Below are 22,154 nucleotides of genomic sequence, written 5' to 3'. Positions count from 1 at the left end.
AAAGCAGCTTTCTGAAAAGCTGATGCCCATGACGCTGGGAAGAGGTGGGAGAGTCAGGCTTCAGTCCTTTAATGCCACATGCCTGTAATTCATGTGCTCTGTGTGCTACCTGCCTGCGTTACAGGCTGGGTGGAAAAAAAAGACAACACCAAGACTTTGTGCATCCTCTAGAGATGATGTGAACTGCCTGGTACCATTTGTCTGCAAAAATCTCTCCCTCAAATACCCATCTCTTTTCAGTCTTTCTCTTGGAACCTTTCCATGTTGCCTAGATGGCCTGCAGGGAGCCATGGATGACTGGTGCCAGAGGCATCTGATGAGCAGGTGGTACCACGGACACCTCTCTGCACCCTACCCTTACACTGGGGCTGCATGCTGCCAACGGGGTCATCTTGTCTGCCTCACTAAGCTTCAGTCCTGGTTGGGTTTTTGCACTCCCAATGCCAAGAAAAGGATGGCACTATTGTGCAGATGGTGCTCATGACATAGGACTCTCTCCAGTCCATTGGAAGTCTTTAAGGCCAGGCTGGATGGAGCTCTGAGTAACCTGATCTGCTGTGAGGTGTCCTTGCCCAGGGTAGGGAGGTTGGAACTAAATGATCCTTGAGGTCCCTTCTAGCCCTGACAATTCTGTAATTGCTCACCTTAAGCTGCCTAAGTTTTGTAAGAGGAGTTTATTGTCCTTAATATTTGATGATAGCTGAGCTAAAACGCAGCCAGCCCTAATGGTGAAATATATATATATATATATATAAATATATATATATATATATATATATATATATATATATATATATATATATGTATATGTATGTATATATCTCCATGTTTTCTTTTGCTTGACTTCTGGGATTTTGCATCAGCCCAGACCATCTTTAAGGCTTTCCCAATGTGAAGGATCTGCCAGCTGGCAACTCAGTCACAGCTCAGGATTTCCTGATACTGCCAACCTGTTCACATGCCCAAAAGGATTCTGCTGCTGTCACCATCCTCTTGCTCTAAAGGCCTCCATAACTGTGGGCTCTGTCTGTCTGTTTGTTGTTTTTAAACTACTTTTAATAAGACTTGTGAATCTCGGCAGGGATGGATGAGCTCCTGGCAAGGGTCTCAAAGGACTGCAGCAACTGGTCTGCTGTCATTCATACACACCTCCTTCAAATAAATTGGGTATCTGTTGTTGTTCAATTGGGATTTGAACTTTGCCATTAACACTCCTCCCTGTGCTATACTCTGCCACTTAGCTAGAACTCAGCAAGGAGCACAGCCCACTTGCTGCCCAATGTCCCCAGTGAGCCTTGCATACTCTTCTATACAGCACCAGCTTTTGGGAGGCAAACCAAATCCACCAGTTCTGGGAGGGCTCCTGCTTTGTGGAGGTTTTACTGCAAGCTGCCAGCCTGCTCTCACATCTCCAACTTTAAACCCTCTTGGGGGCATCGTCCAAATATATGGATGCCACTCACACCCAAGAGAGAAGGCAAAGAAAAAGCATTGGGAAAATATCTTTTATTGCAAAAGGAGCAAACTGAAGACTCACTCATTCCTCAGGCCAGGCCACATGTGCTGGCCATTGCTAGGGATGCCCAAGTGGCAACAAGGCAGGCTGTGGTTTGTACAGTAACAATGGAAAAGTTGGGAAAAGCACTGGGTAAAGCGGGTTGGTGCTGGGTAAAGCACCCTGCTACATGAGTTTCACATGCCCCATTTCTGGCACTCCCACAGCCACAAACATCCACTGCATACCCATCCTGGATGCCAAGACCATTTGGAAAGAAGGACCTCAGGGGCAGTGTAGTCAGCCAGGGCCCAGACATATCTTCTGGAGTTTCAGAGGAAACCAAGAGTAGGATTTTCTTTTTCATGGATGTCTCAGTTCTAATTTAAATTTCCAGAGACTGAAATAAATTTGATAGAACCAATAACAATTTTTTACAGTGCCCTTCCCTCTTCCCCCTCCTTTCCCAAAAGAAAGGGATTAGATGAAGAGAGAGAAAAGTAAGCACACCCAAATAAATGAATCTCACTCGATTTGGAAGTTAAAAAAAAAAGTTTAACAATGACTTAAAAAGGTATCTGAGGTAGGGAAGTTACAAAGGTTAGGGAAGGGAAAATAGCAAATACAAAATGGTGTAGATACAACCCAATTGTGATGGCTTGGTCTGCCTCGTGGGTGATGGCCACGTGGTGTAAGAAAGAGAAACCAGGAACAGATGGTAATGGTGGTGTATATGGAGCAGAGTGATGCAGAGAGAGCTGTAGAGAGTGGTGCAGAGAGAGAGTGAAGCACGAAGTCCCCTTGCTTTTATGGGACAGGAAGGGGGAGTGGGCTAACCATCAGCTGGTGGTGTTCAGACCCGCCCCTGGGGAGGGGTCAAGACCACCTAGGGTCAGGTTCAGGGTTACTCCCCCTGGAGTGTTAACCCTATACAATGGACCAAAGCACAAGTTCTCTGAGAGCAGCATGGACCAGAACCCCCTCATCACTACCACCATGTCAGTGTCAATAGGCTCTTTTTGGGTGGATGTCAGTGGAAACAGGGGTGTGACAGTCTGGTCCCCAGCTGCAGAGGCGGACACAACATGAAGGTTCCTGGACGTGTTGTTTTCCAGGCCAGCATAGCTATTCCCTTTGATGTTGGAACCTTCTGTGATGCAGCGTGTCATTGTCATACCTGCATATTACTCAGAGCAGCCCTTCACAGAGGGATGAAAAGCTGGATATAAGAACTGGTAGATTAGGAGCTGTACATAAACCAGCAATGTGTGCTTGCAGCCCACAAAGCCAACTGTATCCTCAGCTGTATCAACAGAAGAGCGGCCAAGAAGTCAAGGAGGTGATTCTGCCACTCTCATCTGGTGGGACCTTGCCTGGAGTCTTGTGTTCAGCTCTGGAGTTCTCAGCACAGGAAAGACATGGGCTGGTGGGAGTGGATCCAGAGGAGGGGCACAAAAATAATCCCAGAGCTGGAACACTTCTGCTATCAGGACAGACTGAGAGTGCTGTGGCTGTTCAGCCGGAAACACAGAAGGCTCCAGGGAGACATCACTGCAGCATTCCAGTGCTTAAAGGGAGCTTACAAACAAAAGGGGGGGACAATCTTTTCAGCAGGATTTGTAGTCATAGGACAAGGGGTAACGGTTTTAAACTCGAAGAGGGTAGATTTAGACTAGATTTTAAGACATTTTTTACCATGAGGGTGGCATAAACTCTGGCATAGGTTGCCCTGATATGTGGTAGATGCCTCATCCCTGTAAATATTCAAGGGCAGGTTGAATGAGGCTCTGAGCAACCTGATCTAGTTAAAGACATCCCTATTCACTGCAGTGGGTGTGGGCTAGATGAGTTTCAAAGGTCCTTTACAGCCCAAAACATTCTATGATCTCTGTGTTCTGTCAGCACTGCAAACACATGTGTAGGGTGGCTGCCAGCTCCTCCCTTTAAAACACACATCAATGCTTCAGACTGCAAGCTTCAAATAAAGCAACAATATTCAGTTCTGGTTTCAGTGAAGTCTGGGGTGAAAAAAAGCCACAGATTTGCCTGAACCACCAAGCCCCCACCTTCTTTGTACAGATGGACATGGATAAACTTCCTCTTGTTTTCCAAAATTTTATAGCAATCAAGGCAAGTCATGTTACAGTTCTGTCTTCATAACAATTAAGGATTAGAAAAGTGGTTAAAAACGAACCCGCCAGCATTACAGTCTGATGTAGGACGGCATGTGCAAACACCAGCACCCAGAAAACCTGACACCACAGTGCAAGCTTCAAAACTCAGTGACACAGGAAACACACAGTCTGCTGTGGGCAGGGGTGGAAAAGGCTGAATCCAGCTCCCAAGCCTGTTTTAGGGCTTTTCCGTGGCTAAGTTGAACTAAACTCTGCTTTTCACCAGTGACCCATCTTGGAAATCAGACAAATCTCCCCAGTAGCAGCTCCCAACGTGCCTGTGCACAGCGTGTTTATGGTCTGTGAGCTTCTAGAGTCCTGCAGTGCTACAGCATAGTGTTAGAAACAGTGGTTTTGGTAAAAAACTTGGATGGAAAGGACACATAGAAGCCTGTGAGACAGCCTGAAGCAACACTGCTGAGCCTATCCTAAATGCCTTGTTGTCAAGGCTTGCTGACATGGACTTACAGAAGGCAACCCACATGCACATGCTCTTCAGCATTATCCTTTATGTCCTCCCAACAGCTTTACCTTTCTCCTAGTTGGAGCACGCTGGGCAGCCACGGCCACTTTATGCCATAGCTATAGAATTTATTAAAATAGGAGTACTCTATCATCTCACCCATTTATTCATCTGGTTAAAAAAAAAATAAACTTTGGAAATAAAACCCTTTCTGTTGAGGGAAAGGAAGAAGGTGTGTTTAATGGAGAATATCCTTCATGACCTTCCTGGCGCTGCCTGAATCCAGTGCGAGGACACTGAAGGCACTCATCCGTCTGCTCCCACCGTTTTAATAACAAAGAGACACTAACAGGAAGGCTTCCTTTCTCTTTAGGCAGCCTCACCCCTGACTAGGGAGGGGTGTGGTTAAGTGGTGCAGCAGAGACAGAAGAGGAGAAAACACACATCATCCCCTGGTTGTGCTGGGATCCTTCCCACGAAGTCCTCAGCCAATGATCCCACTTCTTCAATAGCAGCTGAGCTGCCCTGAAACATCTTTACTTCTCTACAGTGAGGGTGGTGAGACACTGGAGCACACTGCCCAAGAAGGTTGTGGATGCTCTCTCCTTGAAGGTGTTCAAGGCTTTGAGCAACCTGGTCTAGTAGGAGGTGTCCCTGCCCACGGCAGGGAGATTGGAACTAGATGATCTTTAAGTTCTCTTCCAACCCAAACCATTCTATGAATGTATAAATCTCCTCACCCCACAGGCTCCTGTGATGAGGTGACAAATATTTCATAAGCAAAGGTAGAAAGCAAAGAGATGAAGCCCCTTAAAGACAGTTTTTAACGCATTTCTGGGACCGGGGATGCTTTCTTCACACCCTGTCCTTCTGCTAGGCTCTGGTCAGACTCATCTTCAGGATGCTGAACTTAATCTCCACCCTCCAGTCAAAGGGTTGAATCCTAATAGTGTCCTGGAGACTTGTGCTGAGGCTCCAGGGTTAACTCCTTGCCAAAGACTGTCTGTAGCTTGTAACACAGACACTATTTGCACTGATGGGGCAGAAAGCTAAAAGATGAGTCCTTTGTAGTTAAAAGTCACAAGAAACAAAGTTTTGAGGCATGCTTGTGCTCCATAGGGTTCCTCTGGGTCTCATTCTGAGGCTGATACACCAAACTATGATGGGCAGCTTTAGACCTCAGGGTCCAGAAAACTGGACTTCCTCACTTTATTCCTAACTGTAAAAGCACTTCATATTTTACCCTGAATGCCTAAATTCCTGCTCCTGGACTCAAACACAACTCTTAGGTTCAGTGCATCTCCTTTTATGCCTCCTGCAAAGCCCTGTGACAGGAGATGGGCTTCAAGAAAGATCCTCACTGGTACCCAACCCTACTCAAACCACAGCATCATCAGCCCTAGTGTCAAACTCCAGTTGGATCCATGCTCAGCACAGACAGAATTCCAGAAGAAACTCTGGGGATGCTGAGATCTTCTTGGCTGGCTGTAGCCTGGGCAGGGTGCCCCAAACCTTCTCAGTCAACGCAGTTCAATTCCACAGAGACTAATTAGAAATTCAGGGACAGAAACACGCTCCCAGCCAGGGCACAGCCAGGAATGTCCTGTCCTGGGGAGGAAGCCTGCCAGACTTCAGTCCTGTTTGCTCTGTTTTGAAGCAGAGATTGCCTGTCTCTCCAAATACACCTTCTGGTACAAAACCACATGGGAAAGAGGTATCTTTGCAGTTGTATCCCAACTGCTAGACACTTAGGATGCACGACTACATCACTTCGTGTCCCCTTTAGAAACCTCTGACAGCAATCCCACGTCCAGCACCAAAAATGCTGCCTGAGAAAGGCTCCTAATTTGCCCTAGAGGAAAGCTGCTTCAGAACCCTCCCTGCAACAAAACTCACCACCTCTAACTGCGACCTGAGACAGAGGTAAGCTGAATTTCATGGCAGATGAGAACTTTTCCACGGGTGCAGTGAGAACACTCACTGGCACAAATCCATCAGTGCAGAAGTTGGTGTTTTCCACCCACTGTCAAGCGGGCCAGCAGCAGATGTCACTGACAATCCAAGACACATGCCACTGGCCACCGGGCAAGCACCGCCTGTGCTTTATGAGAACGGCTTTGCTTCAGGCAGTTCTTCTGCCAGCAGCAAACCTCAAAGCTCACCTGTTCTTTAAAAAAACAGTGGTGGTACCAGCAAGATAAGCATGTAGTGAAGCAGGCCTATGAACAGTTTAAAAAGACTAATGGGGCATATGTTGATGCTCAAGGCAAATCGTACAGGCAAGTGCCTAGCAGCAGACAGTGAATGGGTGAGAAGGTGGGATGCAGGAGCCCCAGAGATACACAGCCCGTACAGACAAAATATCTGGACATCATTCAAGTAACCTGTCTGGTACCCAGAACAGCAGGAGTGTGGAGCAACTGTTAGTCCCAGCATCAGGTTACACCAAATGGAGAAAAAAGCCCCGTATAAAACTACCTGTCTATCCGTCGATCTATCATTTGCTTCCAGCTCCTAAAAAAGTTTGGGTTTAAACGTATTTGCCATGCTATAAAACAGAGGAAGCTGTGCTGTGGCAACCCTCCCACATCACATCCCCCCACGCACAGCACTGCGTGCTCCCATGAGACCAAAAATAATCCCATTAGTGCTAATCAACCTCCACCTCTCGAAATCCTTGAGAACTGAAAGATATTGAGTTTACTATGTGCCTGCAGACAGGCTGACAACTCCTTCCTGGCCTCCACTGAGAAAATTCTGCCTACCGTAACTCAAACTGCCAAATTGAGAAGAGAAAAAAAGATCAGCTGCCAGCCAAATAAAAAAAAAACAAAAAAAAAACAACCCAGAAGAGAGTGAAGTCTATTTAACTCCCTTCATTATCCCCAGTTTGAAATGAAATGTGCAATTAGAATTATTATTTGTTACAAAGTTCTAGGTAAGGCATGGTTATTCCACAGCTGACGGAGGAGGCCCTTAGGAAACCCAGAGGAAGTAGGCGACTTCATCCAGGTCGACAGGATAGTCTGTGAGCAGCACTGGGGTCTTCTCAAACAACTCCCCCTTGTAGCTGCGCCACTTGCCCGCTGGCAGGTAGACATCACGCTCCTGCTTGCCCATCTCCAGGACAGGTGCCACCATCAGGGTGTCCCCAATGAGGAACTGGGAGTCAATCCTGTGAGCAGCCTCATCACTGGGTGATATCCACCAGATGGGACGGATGATAGGGTCGCCTGTGTCGGTCACCTCTCCAGCCAGCTCCAGCAGCAGTGGAGCCACCAGTGACTCATGGAGCTCTGTGAACTTCTGTGCTATCTCCACCACTTCTTTGTCATAGAGCCAGGGCGGAATGGAGAACTGCATGGAGGGCATGAAGGCCGACAGCTCCAGCCAGCGCACGTACAGCTCCCGGTCAGGAATCTCCACCGCGCCGTCTGTCTTGTTGGGGAAGAAATTCCCCCCGATCATGTCAGCGGAAATGAAGGGGTACCCCAGCATGCTGATGGTGAGCACTGTGGGGATGAGGGACTTGAGACCAAGCTCGTAGCCCCAGACAGAGTCACGGTCAATGATGCGGAAGAAGCAGGAGATATTCTGTGACTGGTAGCCCACCCGCACCTCGGCCAGCTCATAGAAGGGGATTGCCATCTCGGTGTAGCGCCGTGACCAGATGCTGGGGTCTGAGAGTGGGCGGAAGGTGCTGAACTGCTTGGGCAGGTAGCTGGTCTCGCCCGCGTCAAACTTGAAGGATGAGATGCCGTACTTGTGTCGGAGCTGGCGCAGGTGGCTCTGGAACCAGTCCCGGGCTGCTGGGTTGGTGAAGTCCAGGATGGCCCCAATGCCATTCCACCATTCCACCATGGCTGGCAACCGTCCCGATGGCTCCTTAATGAACAGCTGGCGCTCGATTCCCACCCCAAAATTGGAGGAATTGTAGTTTATAAAAGGGTGAGTCCACAAGGTGACCTTAAACCCATCTTCCCTCAGTTTTGCAAACATCTCTGTCACATTGGGAAATTTCACAGGGTCGAAGTCAAAGTCCCCGTAGGCTTGCGTGTACATGTCATCGATTTCGATGTGGCTGCAGTTGAAACGGTACTTCTTGATCTTCTCTGCAAATCTCAAGAGTTTATCCTGGTCAATATCGTTCTTGTAGAGTGCCCAGGTGGACCAGATGGGGTACCGGAAGGCATTCTCAGCAGGGATCTTGGAGGGCTTGTTGAAGTACCTGCGCACCATGTACTTGTGGATGGAGGTGACGTCAGAGCCCACGCAGACGCGGTAGCTGAGCTCGGGGAAGGGCGGCTGCCCCGGTGGGGGCTTGTATGGTGAGTCCTTGTAGCGGGCCTGGAAGAAGAGGGCGCGCTCGGTGGCGTTGAAGCCCAGGTGGAAGGGCACAGAGTCATTGATCTTGATGGCTGCCGCCTTGGAGGAGAGCCAGTAGCGCTCGAGGATGCCCCCAAAGCTGTCACGGAAGGAGTAGACGTCACTGGTGACGTAGGGCATGGGCTCCTGGTAGCCGGCCAGGCGGATGGGCCAGTGCTGGGTGCTCATCTCTGAGCCCCCGTACCAGTGGGCGTTCTCCCAGAACATGATGTGCTCCACTGCCGGGCCCTCTGCCAGCTCCTCCCAGCGCACACGGTAGCACATCACCGTGTCCTTGGGCTTCACCGTCTGGATGAAGAAGTTGAGCGGGCCCCTGCTCGACCGTGTGCAGCTCAAAATCTCACCTTCCTTGGAGCAGGACTCCAGGTTGAGGCTGCCTGAGTGGAAGGCCAGGCGGAAGACCACCTCCCCGTGCTGGTTCCTGATGACAAAGCCATTTGCCCGCAGGTCCATCAGCTCTGTCTTGAGCCGCTCTGCCTTCCGCAGGGACACTGTGTAGTAGCACCAGGCCACCACCGCTGCAATGAACAGGATGAGGCCCAGCAAGATGGCCCCAAGCATGGGCCTCAGCTCCTTGGAGGGCTTCTGCTTCACTGGTGTGAAGTTCTCAGGAAGGAAGGTGTACATGTTGCTTTGCTTTCTCTAGAGCTTTTCTGCAGAAGAGTGGCAAGAGAGGTCTCTCTGCAGACAGCCTGAGGCTCTCAGCAGTAAATGGAGTGTTAGGCACATTCCCACCTCTCCTGAGCCCCGGCGCATGTGTTTCTGCAAAAGAAGAGGATATATATAGTCTCAGAGGAAACTCTGAATCAAGGGATGCCTTGTCATCTACTTGCCATCTCAGTTTCTGCAGCTCCTCTTGGCTGCCTGCTGCTGGGCTGCCACATGCTAGGTGCTGTACACTGAGTACTAGACAATATCTCAAATTACCCAGGGCAGACAATGCGTGCAGAGAACTGCCTGAGCTCCACGCAGAGAACAACCCCAAGGCGATAAGAGCCAAATCATTGCCACATTTTTTTTTCTCGGAGAAAGACCTTCAGCAAGGCAGGAGTGGTGACTGGAGAGGGTTAGAGGCTGAGCATCTTTAAGGGAGAGGGATAACTAAGAGCCTTAGGAGACATCATGTAATCAGTTCCTGGCAGCCCCTCCTAATTTTAATCAAACTGCCTCCCTGGCAGATTTAACTCAGCTCATTTGCGGCGCTGTCCCCTCCCCATTCCCAGCATGCTGCGGCTGCTTGAGCTGGGTGATGTTTTGTAGCCAAGTGGGTAAACCACTGCTTCTCCACAGTTGCCTGAGTCAATTGAGGCTGGAGTAACAACAGCTCATGGGTGGTTTTAGAGAGCATGTAGGAAATGCATTGCACAGCAAAGCATGGCTGTGGGAGGGACCATGCAGAAGGAGTGTGGTTTGCTCCTGCCATGGACACAGAACCCTGCAACTGCTTCAGGTGGAGGAAGAATAATTTTGTTGCAACCAAGTAATGCAAGACCTCCAAAAGTTTCTTCCTCCACCCAGCACAGGTTCGGGCTGCACTTTGGCTTCAGCCCACCCCCACCCCCCGTGTGGCCCCAGGGAAGCAGGCTGCGTCAAGAGCCTAATGGCTTTTCCTTGGCCATGGGCTGGCTGGATTTGGCCAAGAACAGTGCTTGGGATCCAGAGAGGAAAAGTGAAGTGAGGACATGAGAGACTGAGAAACAAATGCAGTCACAGGAAGTGCAGAGGCAGGAGAGGAGCTGCAGAACTACAGACCAGCTGGCCAGTACTTGACTAATGCCAGCAAACATGGCACAATGCCTTCTCCCCAAGGTCTGGAGCTGTAAACTTGCCAACTCCAGCCAAAGCAGAGGTTAAACCCCCCCCCCCTCTTTTGGGGAACAAATGAAACTGGTCACAGTGACTGCCTCTAAAGGTGCTGGCTTCTTTTTTATAAAGAATATCCAGAATTAAACACTGAGCCTGCCACAAAGATGACAAGCTGGTGAACATTTCCCTCTCTACCTCAACCAGATCTTTCTCCCCAAAAATCAACAAAGTAGAAAGGGGTCTTAAGTATCACCTAAACCTTGCTGCTCCACTGTGGGGATGCCCAGGTGTGAACTCAGAGCTGCATCTGCGCACACTCACATACAGCACTTGATAAATTCGTCTTGAAGTCTGCATTGCGATGAGCTTTGCAGCTGGGACAGCTTTCTTCTTGCTAGCCGGGTCATTTTAACCTTCCCCCGGGAGCTGGTTAACTTTCTAGGCTGCCAGTTGCTTTAAATGGGATTACCTTGGCGTTAGAAAGTGATTAGCCTGAATGGGCGAGAGGTTTAGCTAAACGACTTGTCCCGCGGCCAAGTCCCACGGAGCCCTCACTCACTGGCAGAGAGCTCCAGCACGGGACAGTGGTGGCTGCAACTACTACGACTGTGTCACTCAGGAACGGATCCTGCCTCCCAGGTGGGGACCTCACCTATCAGCACATGTGATGTGAAGCCAGCTGAGTCCAGCCAAAACTGGGAAATAAAGGCAGGGAGGAGAGAGTGGTGGGAAGATGCTGTGTTTGGGATAAACCTTTATGTCCTCCATCATGAACCAGAAGCAGCAGAAGATTAGCCCACGGATGCAGGTGAGGGAAGTTTGCAGAACATCCTCAGCCAAAACCACTACAACTGAATGAATCTCCAATAGGCAGGATGCTTCTGCGAACACAGAGCCCCAGAGAGCTCTCTGCGTCTCAGTACTGCAAATTTTTGGGATGCCAGAGAGGCAGATGCAAATATCTGCCACTACCAGTGTCCCATGCCTCCCTTATCTGTTGACTCCAAAGGGCAAGGGGGAGGGGGAATAAAATGCAGTTTCCATCCAGCAGGACTTGCAAATTAATTGAGAAAAGGACTTTTTTTTTTTTTTTTAAGTTTCCACATTTTCTGGGAAAAGAAAGAAAGAAAGAAAGAAAGAAAGAAAGAAAGAAAGAAAGAAAGAAAGAAAGAAAGAAAGAAAGAAAGAAAGAAAGAAAGAAAGAAAGAAAGAAAGAAAGAAAGAAAGAAAGAAAGAAAGAAAGAAAGAAAGAAAGAAAGAAAGAAAGAAAGAAAGAAAGAAAGAAAGAAAGAAAGAAAGAAAGAAAGAAAGAAAGAAAGAAAGAAAGAAAGAAAGAAAGAAGGAAGGGCGGGCTATTTCCTGCCAAGTTCTCATTTAGTGTTCTGAGCCCAAGAAATGGCCATTGCTGCCACTGTGGGGACAGCCACCTCCTCACTCCATGTAAAACTGACAGCAGCTCCCACAGCTTTAGGGACTTTCATCTCCCTCTTAGGAGGCCGGTTTATTATTTATGAACTACTTAGAAGCTGCTCTATTTTTATGCTGTTTCTCTCTTGTGCCCCCCATAGGCTGGAGCTCATGATATACATGAAGGAGCTGTCACTGCTGCTTATGGTAGAGAAATGAAGTGCTTTTGAACAGAGGTTTTGCAAATGTGGTCCTCAGACACTGACCTGCCTCGGAAGGATGTTGCATACCAGGTTTTCTAGTGGATCTAATCTTGCTGTGGTTGCTTTTGCTGGGCTATGATCAAACCTCTGTGGTTGGACATCACCTGCTTGAGTACTAGTCCAACAAAGGTGCTGAAAAAAGCGTTTGCAGGCATCACTCAGCACACCAAAGGGCTACTGAGGTCTCCAAAACCAGAATCTCACTCTGTGCCTTTCTGCACCCTCTAATTTTTTTGGTGTTGTGTATGAACTGGACTTTCTGCAGTTGGTGAACTGGCTCTGTCCCAGATGAAAGGTAAGTTTCCCAAGCTCGCTGGAGACACCTGCCCACAGAGGTGCCCGCAAAGCTTGTTTCAGCATCTGGTTTTTTTGAATGCAAAGTTGTTCTTTTGCTCCAAGATGACACTGAAGTGACCTTTAACTCCTCAAATATAAGAAAAAACAAATCTGGAAGAAAAGGGTGTGAAAGGCAAACAGTGTGTTTGCAGCTTACTGTGCTGGAGTGTCTCAGCTGACCCAAAACAAAGCTTTTTTTTAGTGTTCTGAGGGAGCAGCCTCAACTCAAGATGAAAGCAAAACATCTGAGCAGGGCACACTTTATGGAGTAAAAATAAAAATCCATTTTTTGACCGCTTCTATTTTTATCAGCACCACGGCTAACCACGGGCTGCGAGACCCACAGCACCACTAACCCCAGCGACTTTGCAATTAGGACAGTTGTTTAAAGAGGGCCAGTAATATTTAACTGGTCCCTACCGGCCTGGTGGGGTTAGGCGAACTGCGCTGCGGGACAAGCTTGCGCCAGAGACATTCGCCCACTTCTCATGCTGAGATGCCAGGGAACTGTCCCCTCTGGTGCAAGGTGCTGCTGCCTCCTCCCCCAGCATCTCGGCAGGAATGCAGCTAAACGAACACTGCATATTTCACAGGGAGGCATCTCCAACACTATAAAAGAGCAGAGAACTGGGCTGGCAAATTAAGCTTCATGGGTGAGAAAAGCCCACTCTGCATGCTCACTCTGCAATCTCCAGCAGGAGACTAGCCTTGACAAAGGAACTTTGCTAATCTGAGATGGGGGACAAGTAAACTGTTCCCAGAGGTTCTGCTTCCCCTAGAGGGGTCTGCATCGGCATTGGTGTTCCCTGTAGGATTTCTTGGGAGTCCTGAAGAGTGAAATCACTGTTCCAGTTTCTTGGTGCTGATGGCAGCAGGTGGGACAGTTGCGGGCAAACAGCAGCAGTGCTGGCACAGAGTGCAGGGCTGCTCTCTGCACAACCTGCCTCTCCACAGATCAGAGGCTTCCCCTAGCCCTGCAGCGTCACCCACAAAGATCCCTCTGAATAACACACTGGACCACCCCAGGTTTATCCCCACAGTACACAAACAACCCCAGGGTGAATGCAGGTGGCACAGATCCCAGTCTCTGAGTCAGAGCAGCAACTTTGCCTTAGCAGGACAGCGACAGTGAAGAGGGCATGATGCGGTCTTCTCAGGAGACCCTCCCACCCTCACCATTCCCACTGCCTAGTCTGAGAGGCTTGGAGAAGGGCTGCACTGATGTCAGGTCTCTATACTTCCCACAGAGTGACAGATTGTTGCTGTTGGTACTGCTGCCTTCGTGGCAAGAGACAGCAGCAAATTCCCAGGAGCACACAGGTGTCGGATATGGACAGCCCCGGCAGAAGGCAGCTCATCCCACTGGGGCATGGTGCTGCTACTCACCCGTCCATCGCTTCCTACGGATCCCTGCCTGCCGGCTGGCTCCACCACAGCAGGCTTTTTAAGCGCATAAAAAATAAGCACAGCTATGTGTCCACGTCTCCAGCAGCTCTGTCTCTGGTCTCCATCACGCAGGGGTGTTGCAGGGCTATAAGCTGGCTGTGCCCCGGGCAGCGTGTGCCCGTGGGCAGGAGGAGAGGCAGGAGACCCAGCACGTTACCGGCGTGTTTCCTCAGGCGCCGTGACGGATGCGTGAGCAGCCAACCCTCCGGCCGGGGTGTGCCGAGGCAGCGGCAGAGCGCCAAGAGGCGGCTGCCGCAGGCGGCGCAAAGGGCATGCGCTCTGCCGGGCCTCCGCTCCCGGAGCGGCGGGACTCGGGCTGGCATCTCACCTCCCTGCCAGGTGACTGGGAAGGGAAGGGCCAGCTTCACTTCCTGCATTCTGATTCCAGAATCAGAAACCAAGTGAAAAACAACCCAGGGGGTTTTGTTTGTTTTCTTTTTCCCCTCTTATTTTTTCCCTTTCTCTTTCCTGTTGTCGTCCCTCCCCCCCCCCCTTTTTTTTTTTTCCTTCTTTTCTTGCCCAAGTCTTAAGATTTTAAGTAGGTCCATAGTTTAGGAGTGTAATGAGGCTGCCTTGAGAAAAAGAAACAGGCAGCCCTGCTGCTACTGTCAAGTTTGTAAGCCAGGATTAAACAGCGCTGGGTGCCCTGAGGATAAGCCCCAAATCCGAGGAAGCCACATGAATACAGAGCTCATCTGCAAAGTGCAGACACTCTCACAGCACCTTGCTTCATCTGCAGGAGCAGAAAGGAGATTATAAGATGTGGTATTAACTCTGCCCAGTCTTAAACACTTTCACCCATATTGTGGGAATTGTCACTTTACAGCCTAATTACATCCTTCGAAGCTGCCAGTGTCAAGTGATGCTCCAAGCCCATTTAGATGCCACATCCAGTGTCTGGCCACGGATAAAAAAATCCACTAAGTCAATTCTGACAGCAGATGACATTATTATTTAACAGTCCTAACAATTCCCCTTTTACAACATCATCTTTTTTTGTTCTTCATCCTGTGCTAATTAGCAAGAGGAGGTTTTTACAAGCTGAGTTTTCATTTTAACCCTGTACACTGCTTGCAGAGCTGCTAGCTCATGACTAAACCATTTTGAAGGGCTCTCACTTTCTCCTGTTTGGAGGCAGATCACAGCAGATGAATTTGTCTGAAGCTCAAAGGTTTGTGGAGACTTTAAAGTGATCTCTCTTGATCCACTCATATCAAAGAGCATTGGGCAAATGGGAGAGAAAGCTCTGATGTTCTCCTTTCAAGGACATCTCTATGTCCACCTTGGAAATGTCCTACAGCCCCTAGGGAAGCTAGAGGCAGCCTGGCATCAAAGCTACAGCTCATGGAACAACCCAGAGCCCAGCAGCAAGCTCCCTGGCATCTGCAGAGTCGCTAGCTCTTGGAGAGGCATCCACTAAAACCAGCCAGCTCAGGCCCATCGGCAGCAAAAGCAAAACACGCAAACACAAGTTGTTCCACAAACAAATACAAACTGTTCCACATACCAGCATGCTGGGATGACATAAGTATCTGTCACCCCAAAAAATCCAAGAGCGGCAAATGCAATAACTTCACTGACCCCTCTGTATCCTGCCAGCACCAGGCAGGGACATGGCCCAGTGACCAGGCATATGAAAGCCCAGTGCAAGGCATTGGTCTTCCCAGAGCTTATTTCATGTGCCACATGTATCATATGAGATACACAAATGAAAAGATTTCAGTGTCTTTGCTGCTGTCTTCTGGTCCCTCAACCCAATTTCTGCTTTGTCAAGATGTGCTTTGTCTACCCTGTCACTCCAAAAGTCACTTTCCTCAATGTTCCCACAAGTGTTGATCTTGACCTTCCTCATCTCCTACCTAAAAGACAAACTACCCCACAGTGGGACCTGGTGACCAGTTTTGTCCACCCAGACCCTTTTGAAAAAGAGCTGATCCAGTGCTTTGGGAGTGCCCAGGATTTCAGATGCTGAAACAGGCTGAAACCTGAGCCCATTCCAACACTCAAGCCCTACAATGTGATATGCGGAAGAAATGGAAACCTAAGCACATCTCTCTGGCATGGCCCCTGCGATTTTCCAGACATCAAGTCACCATGAAGCTCCAGGTGCTGGCAGCTCCAGAGAGCAGCAGATGACTGACGAGGTTGGGCTGGCAACTCAGGAGTGATTTTTCATCTGTACCTAGTGATTTTGGGTAGCCTTGGGCCAAATGCAACAGTTGTCTCTTAAAGTGCTCCCTGGCAGCTCTTCCACGTGCAGATCCAGCCGTGCAGACACAACCTGCTGACCTTCATCTCCCAGGCTGCTGCAAGTATCTGCTGACGTGGGCATCTGCCCTTTGCTATCCTGAGTATCCCAAGAGGTTAAGGCTAAAGAGAAAGGATTTGTGCTCTCTAGAACAGCTCGGGCTGCTCTTCACCACTGCTGCCGCTTGCTAATGGAGAGGCTGTCCTAGAAGCCTCCCCAAACGCACCCCAGAATATTGCACAATGCGCTGCTGTCCTGCTCCGTTTAGGATGGGAGAGGGATTAATAGAGACTGTCACTCGTCTGATGGCCGGCTTGGCTCTGACCCCTGACATCTGCCCAAGTGTTCACTGCCGCTTACAGCAGAAGCTCCACCTTGCAAGTGGAGCTCGGACGTGCCTTCGGGCTCCGTTAATCTGCCCTGGGCAGCAAGATGTGACGGGGCACATCATCTTAAGCACTTGGCGGCCACGACACGCGAAGCGGGAAGGGCTGTCCCCAGGGTCAGGGCGCAGGTTGGCGCTGACACTCTGCTTCCCGCCCGCCCTTCCCTGCCCGCCCCTCGCCCGCCTCCATCCCCGCCCGCCGCCGCCTCTGTCCTTCCGCGGCCCGGGGGCTGCTGCATCCTTCCTCGCGGGGCAGCTCCCGGACCCAGCGAACTTACCGGCGGTGCCCGGCCATGGCTGGGCTCCGAGCGGCACCAGGGAAGGGAGCGGAGCGTGGGCACCGGGAGCGCAGCCACTGACCCGCCGCGGTTCCGGGGTTGAGCGCTTCCAGCCGCCCCGCCCCGGCTTCAGCCGCGGCCCGGCCCGCCCCGGTGCGGCGGTCCCCGCTGGGAGATGTAGTTCTACTCTCGCTCGCCTCGTTGCTCCCCCGGCCGCGGCGCCGCCAGTCCCGGCGGGTGCCGGAGGGTCGCTGAGGGTGCTCAGGGACGCTTGGCCTGGGGAAGCCCTGGGGCCGTGCTAGCTTTCGGCGCTGGTGGGGCTGTGCGGGGATGCTTTTGCGCCAGGACACGGTTTCTGTGTTCTGTTTTGGTTGGTTGGTTTTTTTCACCTCGCACTAAGTAGGGCTGGGGTGCCGCTTGGTGTGGGCACCGCGTGGCAGAGGTGCAGCCCCGCAGGAATTTGGAGCCCCAGGCGGATCCGTGCTGGAGCATCCCATCTGTGGGGACTGCAGCCCCCTCTCTAAGATCTGCAGGGCAAGTGGGAGGCCCCTGGTGGTGTTTCCACCGACCCTGGGCTCCCAGGTGACAGCCAGAGAAGGGCATTTAATCTCCTATGTGCGGCTTTGAAACGCCCCTCCTCATTTAGCTGGCGTTTGTGCTTTGCACCCCAGATGGATGGCAGTTCTTCGTGGATAACTTGGCAGAAGCAAGCATGTCCTGAGCAGCCCGGCACGAAGCTGACAAACACAAGTACAAATGACTGCTTCTATTTCTGGCTGTGTTGCTGTGCTCTGAGAGCTTTTCCTTGTATGCTTTCTTGCTTTTCAGCTTGTGGGTGGTGGCAGGGTACCAGCCTCTAGTTAAAAGTGTTCACTAAGGCAGTCATTGAAGTTTCTCCCCCCCCCCCCCGGCCCCGAAAATTCCCCAGCCTGTAGGAAAGGGTCTGAGTGGAACAGTTGCCTGAGCCAGTTTTAATGAAAGCTCTTTGCTCTTCAATGGCGACCTGGGGCAGAAAAGGCCTCTGAGGCAAACTCAGGGTGGATCACATAGCTGCCTCTCTGGACTCCTCCTATCTTCATGAAGTGGGATGTATTCCACCTTGAACAGCAGATAAAGTTATTGGTCGCTGGAGGGTGAAAGCCTGGTTAGGAAGAACCACAGAACACTTGTGTCTGGCTGCCAGGATTGCTCAAGGGTGAGTAGTAGACATGTAGTTGGACCCCTACACTTGGGCACTGAGGCCAAAGCAAAGCCTGGCTAGAAGAGCTGAAGCTTCTTGGCGCTGCCTTCTCAGTGAGCTGCTTCCAGCAGGTCTCCCACCCTGCAAATACCTGCTCTTTCTTGCACTGTCATTTGCCTGAATTTTTCATCACCATAGCCTTGACAGTACAGGAAAACCTGCCTGTTTCTCAGTGGAGAAGAGCCTTAGAAACTTCTCACCAAGGCCTGGGCATACAGACATCTATGGGGAAACCCAGTACTGCTTGTTTGATCTTGTTGCTGTTTGATTTTAGCTTCTGGGATTGAGAATTTAAACCAAGTTACACATTTTCTGCAAAGCCTGATGCCTCACTTTGGCCCACTGAGGGGATGATGCAGCAGCAGAGGAATGACTAAGCTGCTTGGACAGCTTTTCCTCTCCCCTTGCAGCTTCTCCAGAGCTGAAAAGAGCTGCCTCAGCAGTGGAGACAGTCTAAAGGTAAACATATGGGAATTAGAAGGTGCTGCCACATCTGCAGTGGGCAGACAGGGTAGATTATTGAATAACCAACAGTGTGACCAAGGAACAGGTTCTTGGATAAGAAAAGCAAACAGTGAAAAAAGAAAATACAAGAGCAGCACAAGAAACACTGATGTGGCTCCAAAACCTGGGAGACACAGGTACATGCAGCTGGGCTCATGGTTGCCAACAAGTTTTCAGGTGCTGTACAGTCCCAGTGACTGCTAGATGGGACAAAGCATAGAAAAAGAAACACCTGCCCTAGGACTAAATTTGGCAACTGTTGCTCCAAGGCCATCATTGCAATGGTATACTGCCCTCCCTGGTCTTATACACTTAGTCTGTGAGATGGAGGCACAGCAGCTGCATTGCTGCCTGTATAGACACTGTGATAAAACCTGTAGGTCTGCATCATCATCATCATCATCATCCCCAGAAAAGCCCTCAGAGCAATTTGCATGAAAGCCTAATGAAAAAGGATCCAGTGGCTGGCTGGCATTAGGAAAAAAATAATAGGCTTTTCCCTCTGGGCAACTGACTCTGAGTGCTTTCCACAATCTAATATGGCTGAACCTATTCACCTAGGAGAGGTAGAGTTCGGGGAGTATGGCTGGTGGTGATGTGTAGAGGCACGCAGTGTTGCTCTGGGGCTGTAGCTGCAGCACGGAATACTCCTGCAAAAGACAAAGGAGGAAGGGTGAATGGTGGCCCTGACGACAAGGGAGGTCCATCCCATCTTATCTAATTTGGACCTTACAGCCCCCTCTCCTTGTCTGTAGAGATGCCTTCGGGTGGCAGAGGTCCCATCAACGTAGTAGTCCAACCCTCGCAGGCAGTAGTGGCGCCCAGAGCAGGGGCTGTAGTATCCTTGTGAAGATCCCCTTCCCATCACAAGGTACACAGGCACTCTGTGCAGCATGTTGTTGACCACCTCCCTGTCTGTAAGTGGAGGCATGATGACATTAAGGGTGAGAAGGAGCAACCAGCCTGCCACCTGTTAGGACACTAGCATGGCATAGGCACAGCTGCAGCCAGAGCACAGGAACAAGGGTGAGTGTAGTTACCGGATCGACTGAGGTAGCTGGGTCTCAGGGTGCATGGCACAGGTATGCTGTGCAGGGAAGTTTCCATCCTTGTCTCCTGCAAGAAGTGATGACAGCCATTGCAGGATTGCAATGCTTTTGCTGCAGAGCCTGAAGTGTTGGCAGCACCTAAGCCAGCTTGGTTTTGGTTTGGGTTTATTTTGGGGGTGGGGAGGGGCAGTGGGGGTGGACTCTACCTTGGGCAGGAGTGGGAGATAAGAGGAGTACTTATTCCAGGCAGCACTGTTGTAGGAGCCTGTTCTCCAGGTGGCATATTTGTCCTCCTTGATAAAAATTGGGTTGTACTTCTCTACAATGCAAAAGCAACAGGCTGGGATGTCCTATGATGCTGGCATTGCAAGTAGATGTGGCTGGACAGTCATGATTGCTTCCCCCTTTCCCAGAATGTAATGCCATGGGGCCAGGGAGTATGATAGAAGTGCTGACATGGTGCTCCTGGGACCCTTCTTAAGGATCTCTGATGGAGGCAGCACTCAGCACTTCCAGCCTTGGTCCCTGGGGACTATGGGTTGCCTGAAGGGTGTCCCCCAGACAGCATCTATCATCGGTGGACAATTTAGGGGAGAGAACCCTGGGGACTTGCAGGCAGTCCTAGGACAGAGACATTAACTGTGTAGAAGTGGGAAAATGTGGCTGTAGCCAAGTCTCAAGTGCAGATGTGGAGGGAAAAATCTCTTCACCAACTTTGGGGAGACTGGGGATACAAAAGGGAGATGAACAGAGATGCTACTGGCACGCTCAGCCCTTCAACTCCATGGGGATGTGCCCCATGTTACACAAGGGAACAGCTGGGACCTTGGCAGTACCTTCAGACCTGTCCAACCAGTACTTCTCGGGCCTGTAGGCAGTGGGGTCAGTGAGGTTCCTGTAGTAGGCTTGTGCTGCTGCCTGTCTCAGCTGCTCGAGTTGACTTTGGCTCGATGGATTTTCCACTGGGGGCACTGTTAATCCCTAAAGACAGAGGGAAGTGGGGAGAGACACCCAGGCCACATGGCAGCATCTGGTGAAGAGAAGACTTAGAGGGGATCTAATCAATGTTTATAAATATCTGAGGGCTAGGGGGCAAGAGGGAGGGGACAAACTCTTCTCAGTTGTGCCCTGTGATAGGACAAGGGGCAATGGGTATAAACTACAGCAGAGGAACTTCCACCTCAACATGAGGAAGAACTCCTTTACTGTAAGGGTCACAGAGCACTGGAACAGGCTGCCAAGAGATGTTGTGGAGTTTCCTTCTCTGGAGAGTTTCAAGACCCATCTAGATGTGTTTCTGTGTGACCTGCACTAGATTCCATGGTCCTGCTCTGGCACAGGAGGTCCTGCTCTGGCACAGGAGGTCCTGCTCTGGCACAGGGGTTGGACTCAGTGATCTCCAGAGGTCACTTCCATCCTGTGACCCTGTGATCTGTGGCCACCAGGACACAAGGTGAAGACCAGCCTGGGTCTAGTGCTGGAGACACAGCTGGACAGCATCAAGCCTCCTTTTGCAGTGGGTGGTATGGTGGTCGTAGCAGCACTGTGATACTCCCACCAAGCTTCCTGCGGAGCTGAAAGCAGGAGATGGAGGAAGGCTGGGCACCACTGGATCCGCTCCCCCTGCACTCAGTGTGTCCATAGGTTTCCTGCTTTGCAGACTCGGAGGTGGGGTAGGTGCACTGGGACTGCCAACAACGGCTGGGAAGGGAGTTACAGGATCTACAGCTATGAACGTCTAAGAGGACTGGGGTCTTGCAGGGACGAGGGGGACCCTTGCCGCATGAGCCGTCTCTGTCCCCGCAGTGATGCTGTCCCTGCAGTGATGCCATCCCCGTCCCCCGCCCTCTGCTGGCTCCCTCACCGTAACGCACAGGAGGCTGCCAGAGGAGCCACTTCGCAGCGTGCCGAGCAGAGTCCGTGCGCTGCGGGTCTCACACCCCCGCCCCCGCAGTGAAGCCTCGGCTTCTCACCCGGGACCACAGCCGGGAGAGGCATTTTCAGTGCTCAGATGTCCCCATGGTCCTTCAGACAGTACCCCTAGCATGGAAGGCTCCCCCCGCTTGGAGCTGCACACTCAAACCTACTGATGGACAAGGCTGATGCGTGAGAACTTGCAGGGGCGAATGCCAGCTGTGACAGGGTGCACCGCAGAGTACATCTCCAGGGGAAAAGAAACCCGTGAAACACAGGCCATATGTGGGGGTGGCAAAAGCTTTCCTTGCCACAGACCATGTGCCCCCTACTACACACACGGTGGCATTTACCTCTGTCACAAACTTGTTTTCTCTCCAGAGCGGCTGCACGCACTCCTTGATGGGCTTCCTGACAGAGCATGGTGGGCGGTAGGAGTCGGTGTAAGTGCTGACAGGGGTCTTGAGTTTTCTGGAGAAGAGGAACATGGTGCAGCCTGGTGGGATGAGAGTGTCTGGAGTCCCGGAGAGCTCCAGGGATGCCCCGCTGGTGAGCAGCACTGCGTGGGGCTGGGGACTTGCAGCCCACGCAGTAAAAAGGAACTGGCCTGGTGCCCTACTCTGCCAGGCCTGGGAGGTGCTTATATGGTCAGTGATGTCACAATGTGGGAGCAGGGACACGTGGTGGCATTCTGTCAGTCCCAGAGCACTGTCCTAGCAACTGCTGCCTGCATCCTTGTATGGGCTGCACCCTCCTGGTT

General features: G+C 50.9%; 2 protein-coding genes across 3 annotated transcripts; both read right to left on the bottom strand.

Moving 5' to 3' along the window:
• Nucleotides 1-1,491: 1,491 nt before the first annotated feature.
• On the bottom strand, nucleotides 1,492-16,823 carry LOC135173272 (myogenesis-regulating glycosidase-like). 2 transcript variants are annotated; one of them, XM_064140062.1, is made up of 2 exons: nucleotides 16,688-16,823; nucleotides 1,492-9,280 (listed from the first exon to the last, which is right to left on the bottom strand). In XM_064140062.1, the coding sequence occupies exon 2, from the start codon at nucleotides 9,143-9,145 to the stop codon at nucleotides 7,109-7,111; it is 2,037 nt and encodes a 678-aa protein (XP_063996132.1). In that variant the 5' UTR covers nucleotides 9,146-9,280; nucleotides 16,688-16,823; the 3' UTR covers nucleotides 1,492-7,108. The 2 variants fall into 2 exon arrangements, with proteins under 2 accessions (XP_063996132.1, XP_063996131.1); XM_064140061.1 differs by lacking the exon at nucleotides 16,688-16,823 and adding an exon at nucleotides 13,717-13,970.
• An 856-nt stretch (nucleotides 16,824-17,679) lies between these two features.
• SPMIP6 (sperm microtubule inner protein 6) lies at nucleotides 17,680-22,154 on the bottom strand. Its single transcript, XM_064140097.1, has 7 exons — nucleotides 21,748-22,154; nucleotides 20,317-20,461; nucleotides 19,687-19,799; nucleotides 19,472-19,547; nucleotides 19,160-19,346; nucleotides 18,989-19,081; nucleotides 17,680-17,785 (listed from the first exon to the last, which is right to left on the bottom strand). The coding sequence occupies exons 1-7, from the start codon at nucleotides 21,880-21,882 to the stop codon at nucleotides 17,680-17,682; spliced, it is 855 nt and encodes a 284-aa protein (XP_063996167.1). The 5' UTR covers nucleotides 21,883-22,154.

Source organism: Pogoniulus pusillus, chromosome Z, assembly GCF_015220805.1.
Source record: "Pogoniulus pusillus isolate bPogPus1 chromosome Z, bPogPus1.pri, whole genome shotgun sequence".
NCBI classification, from domain to species: Eukaryota; Metazoa; Chordata; class Aves; order Piciformes; family Lybiidae; genus Pogoniulus; species Pogoniulus pusillus.
The sequence above is the reverse complement of the archived record's forward strand: the minus strand, read 5'-3'. Positions and strand labels throughout refer to the sequence as shown.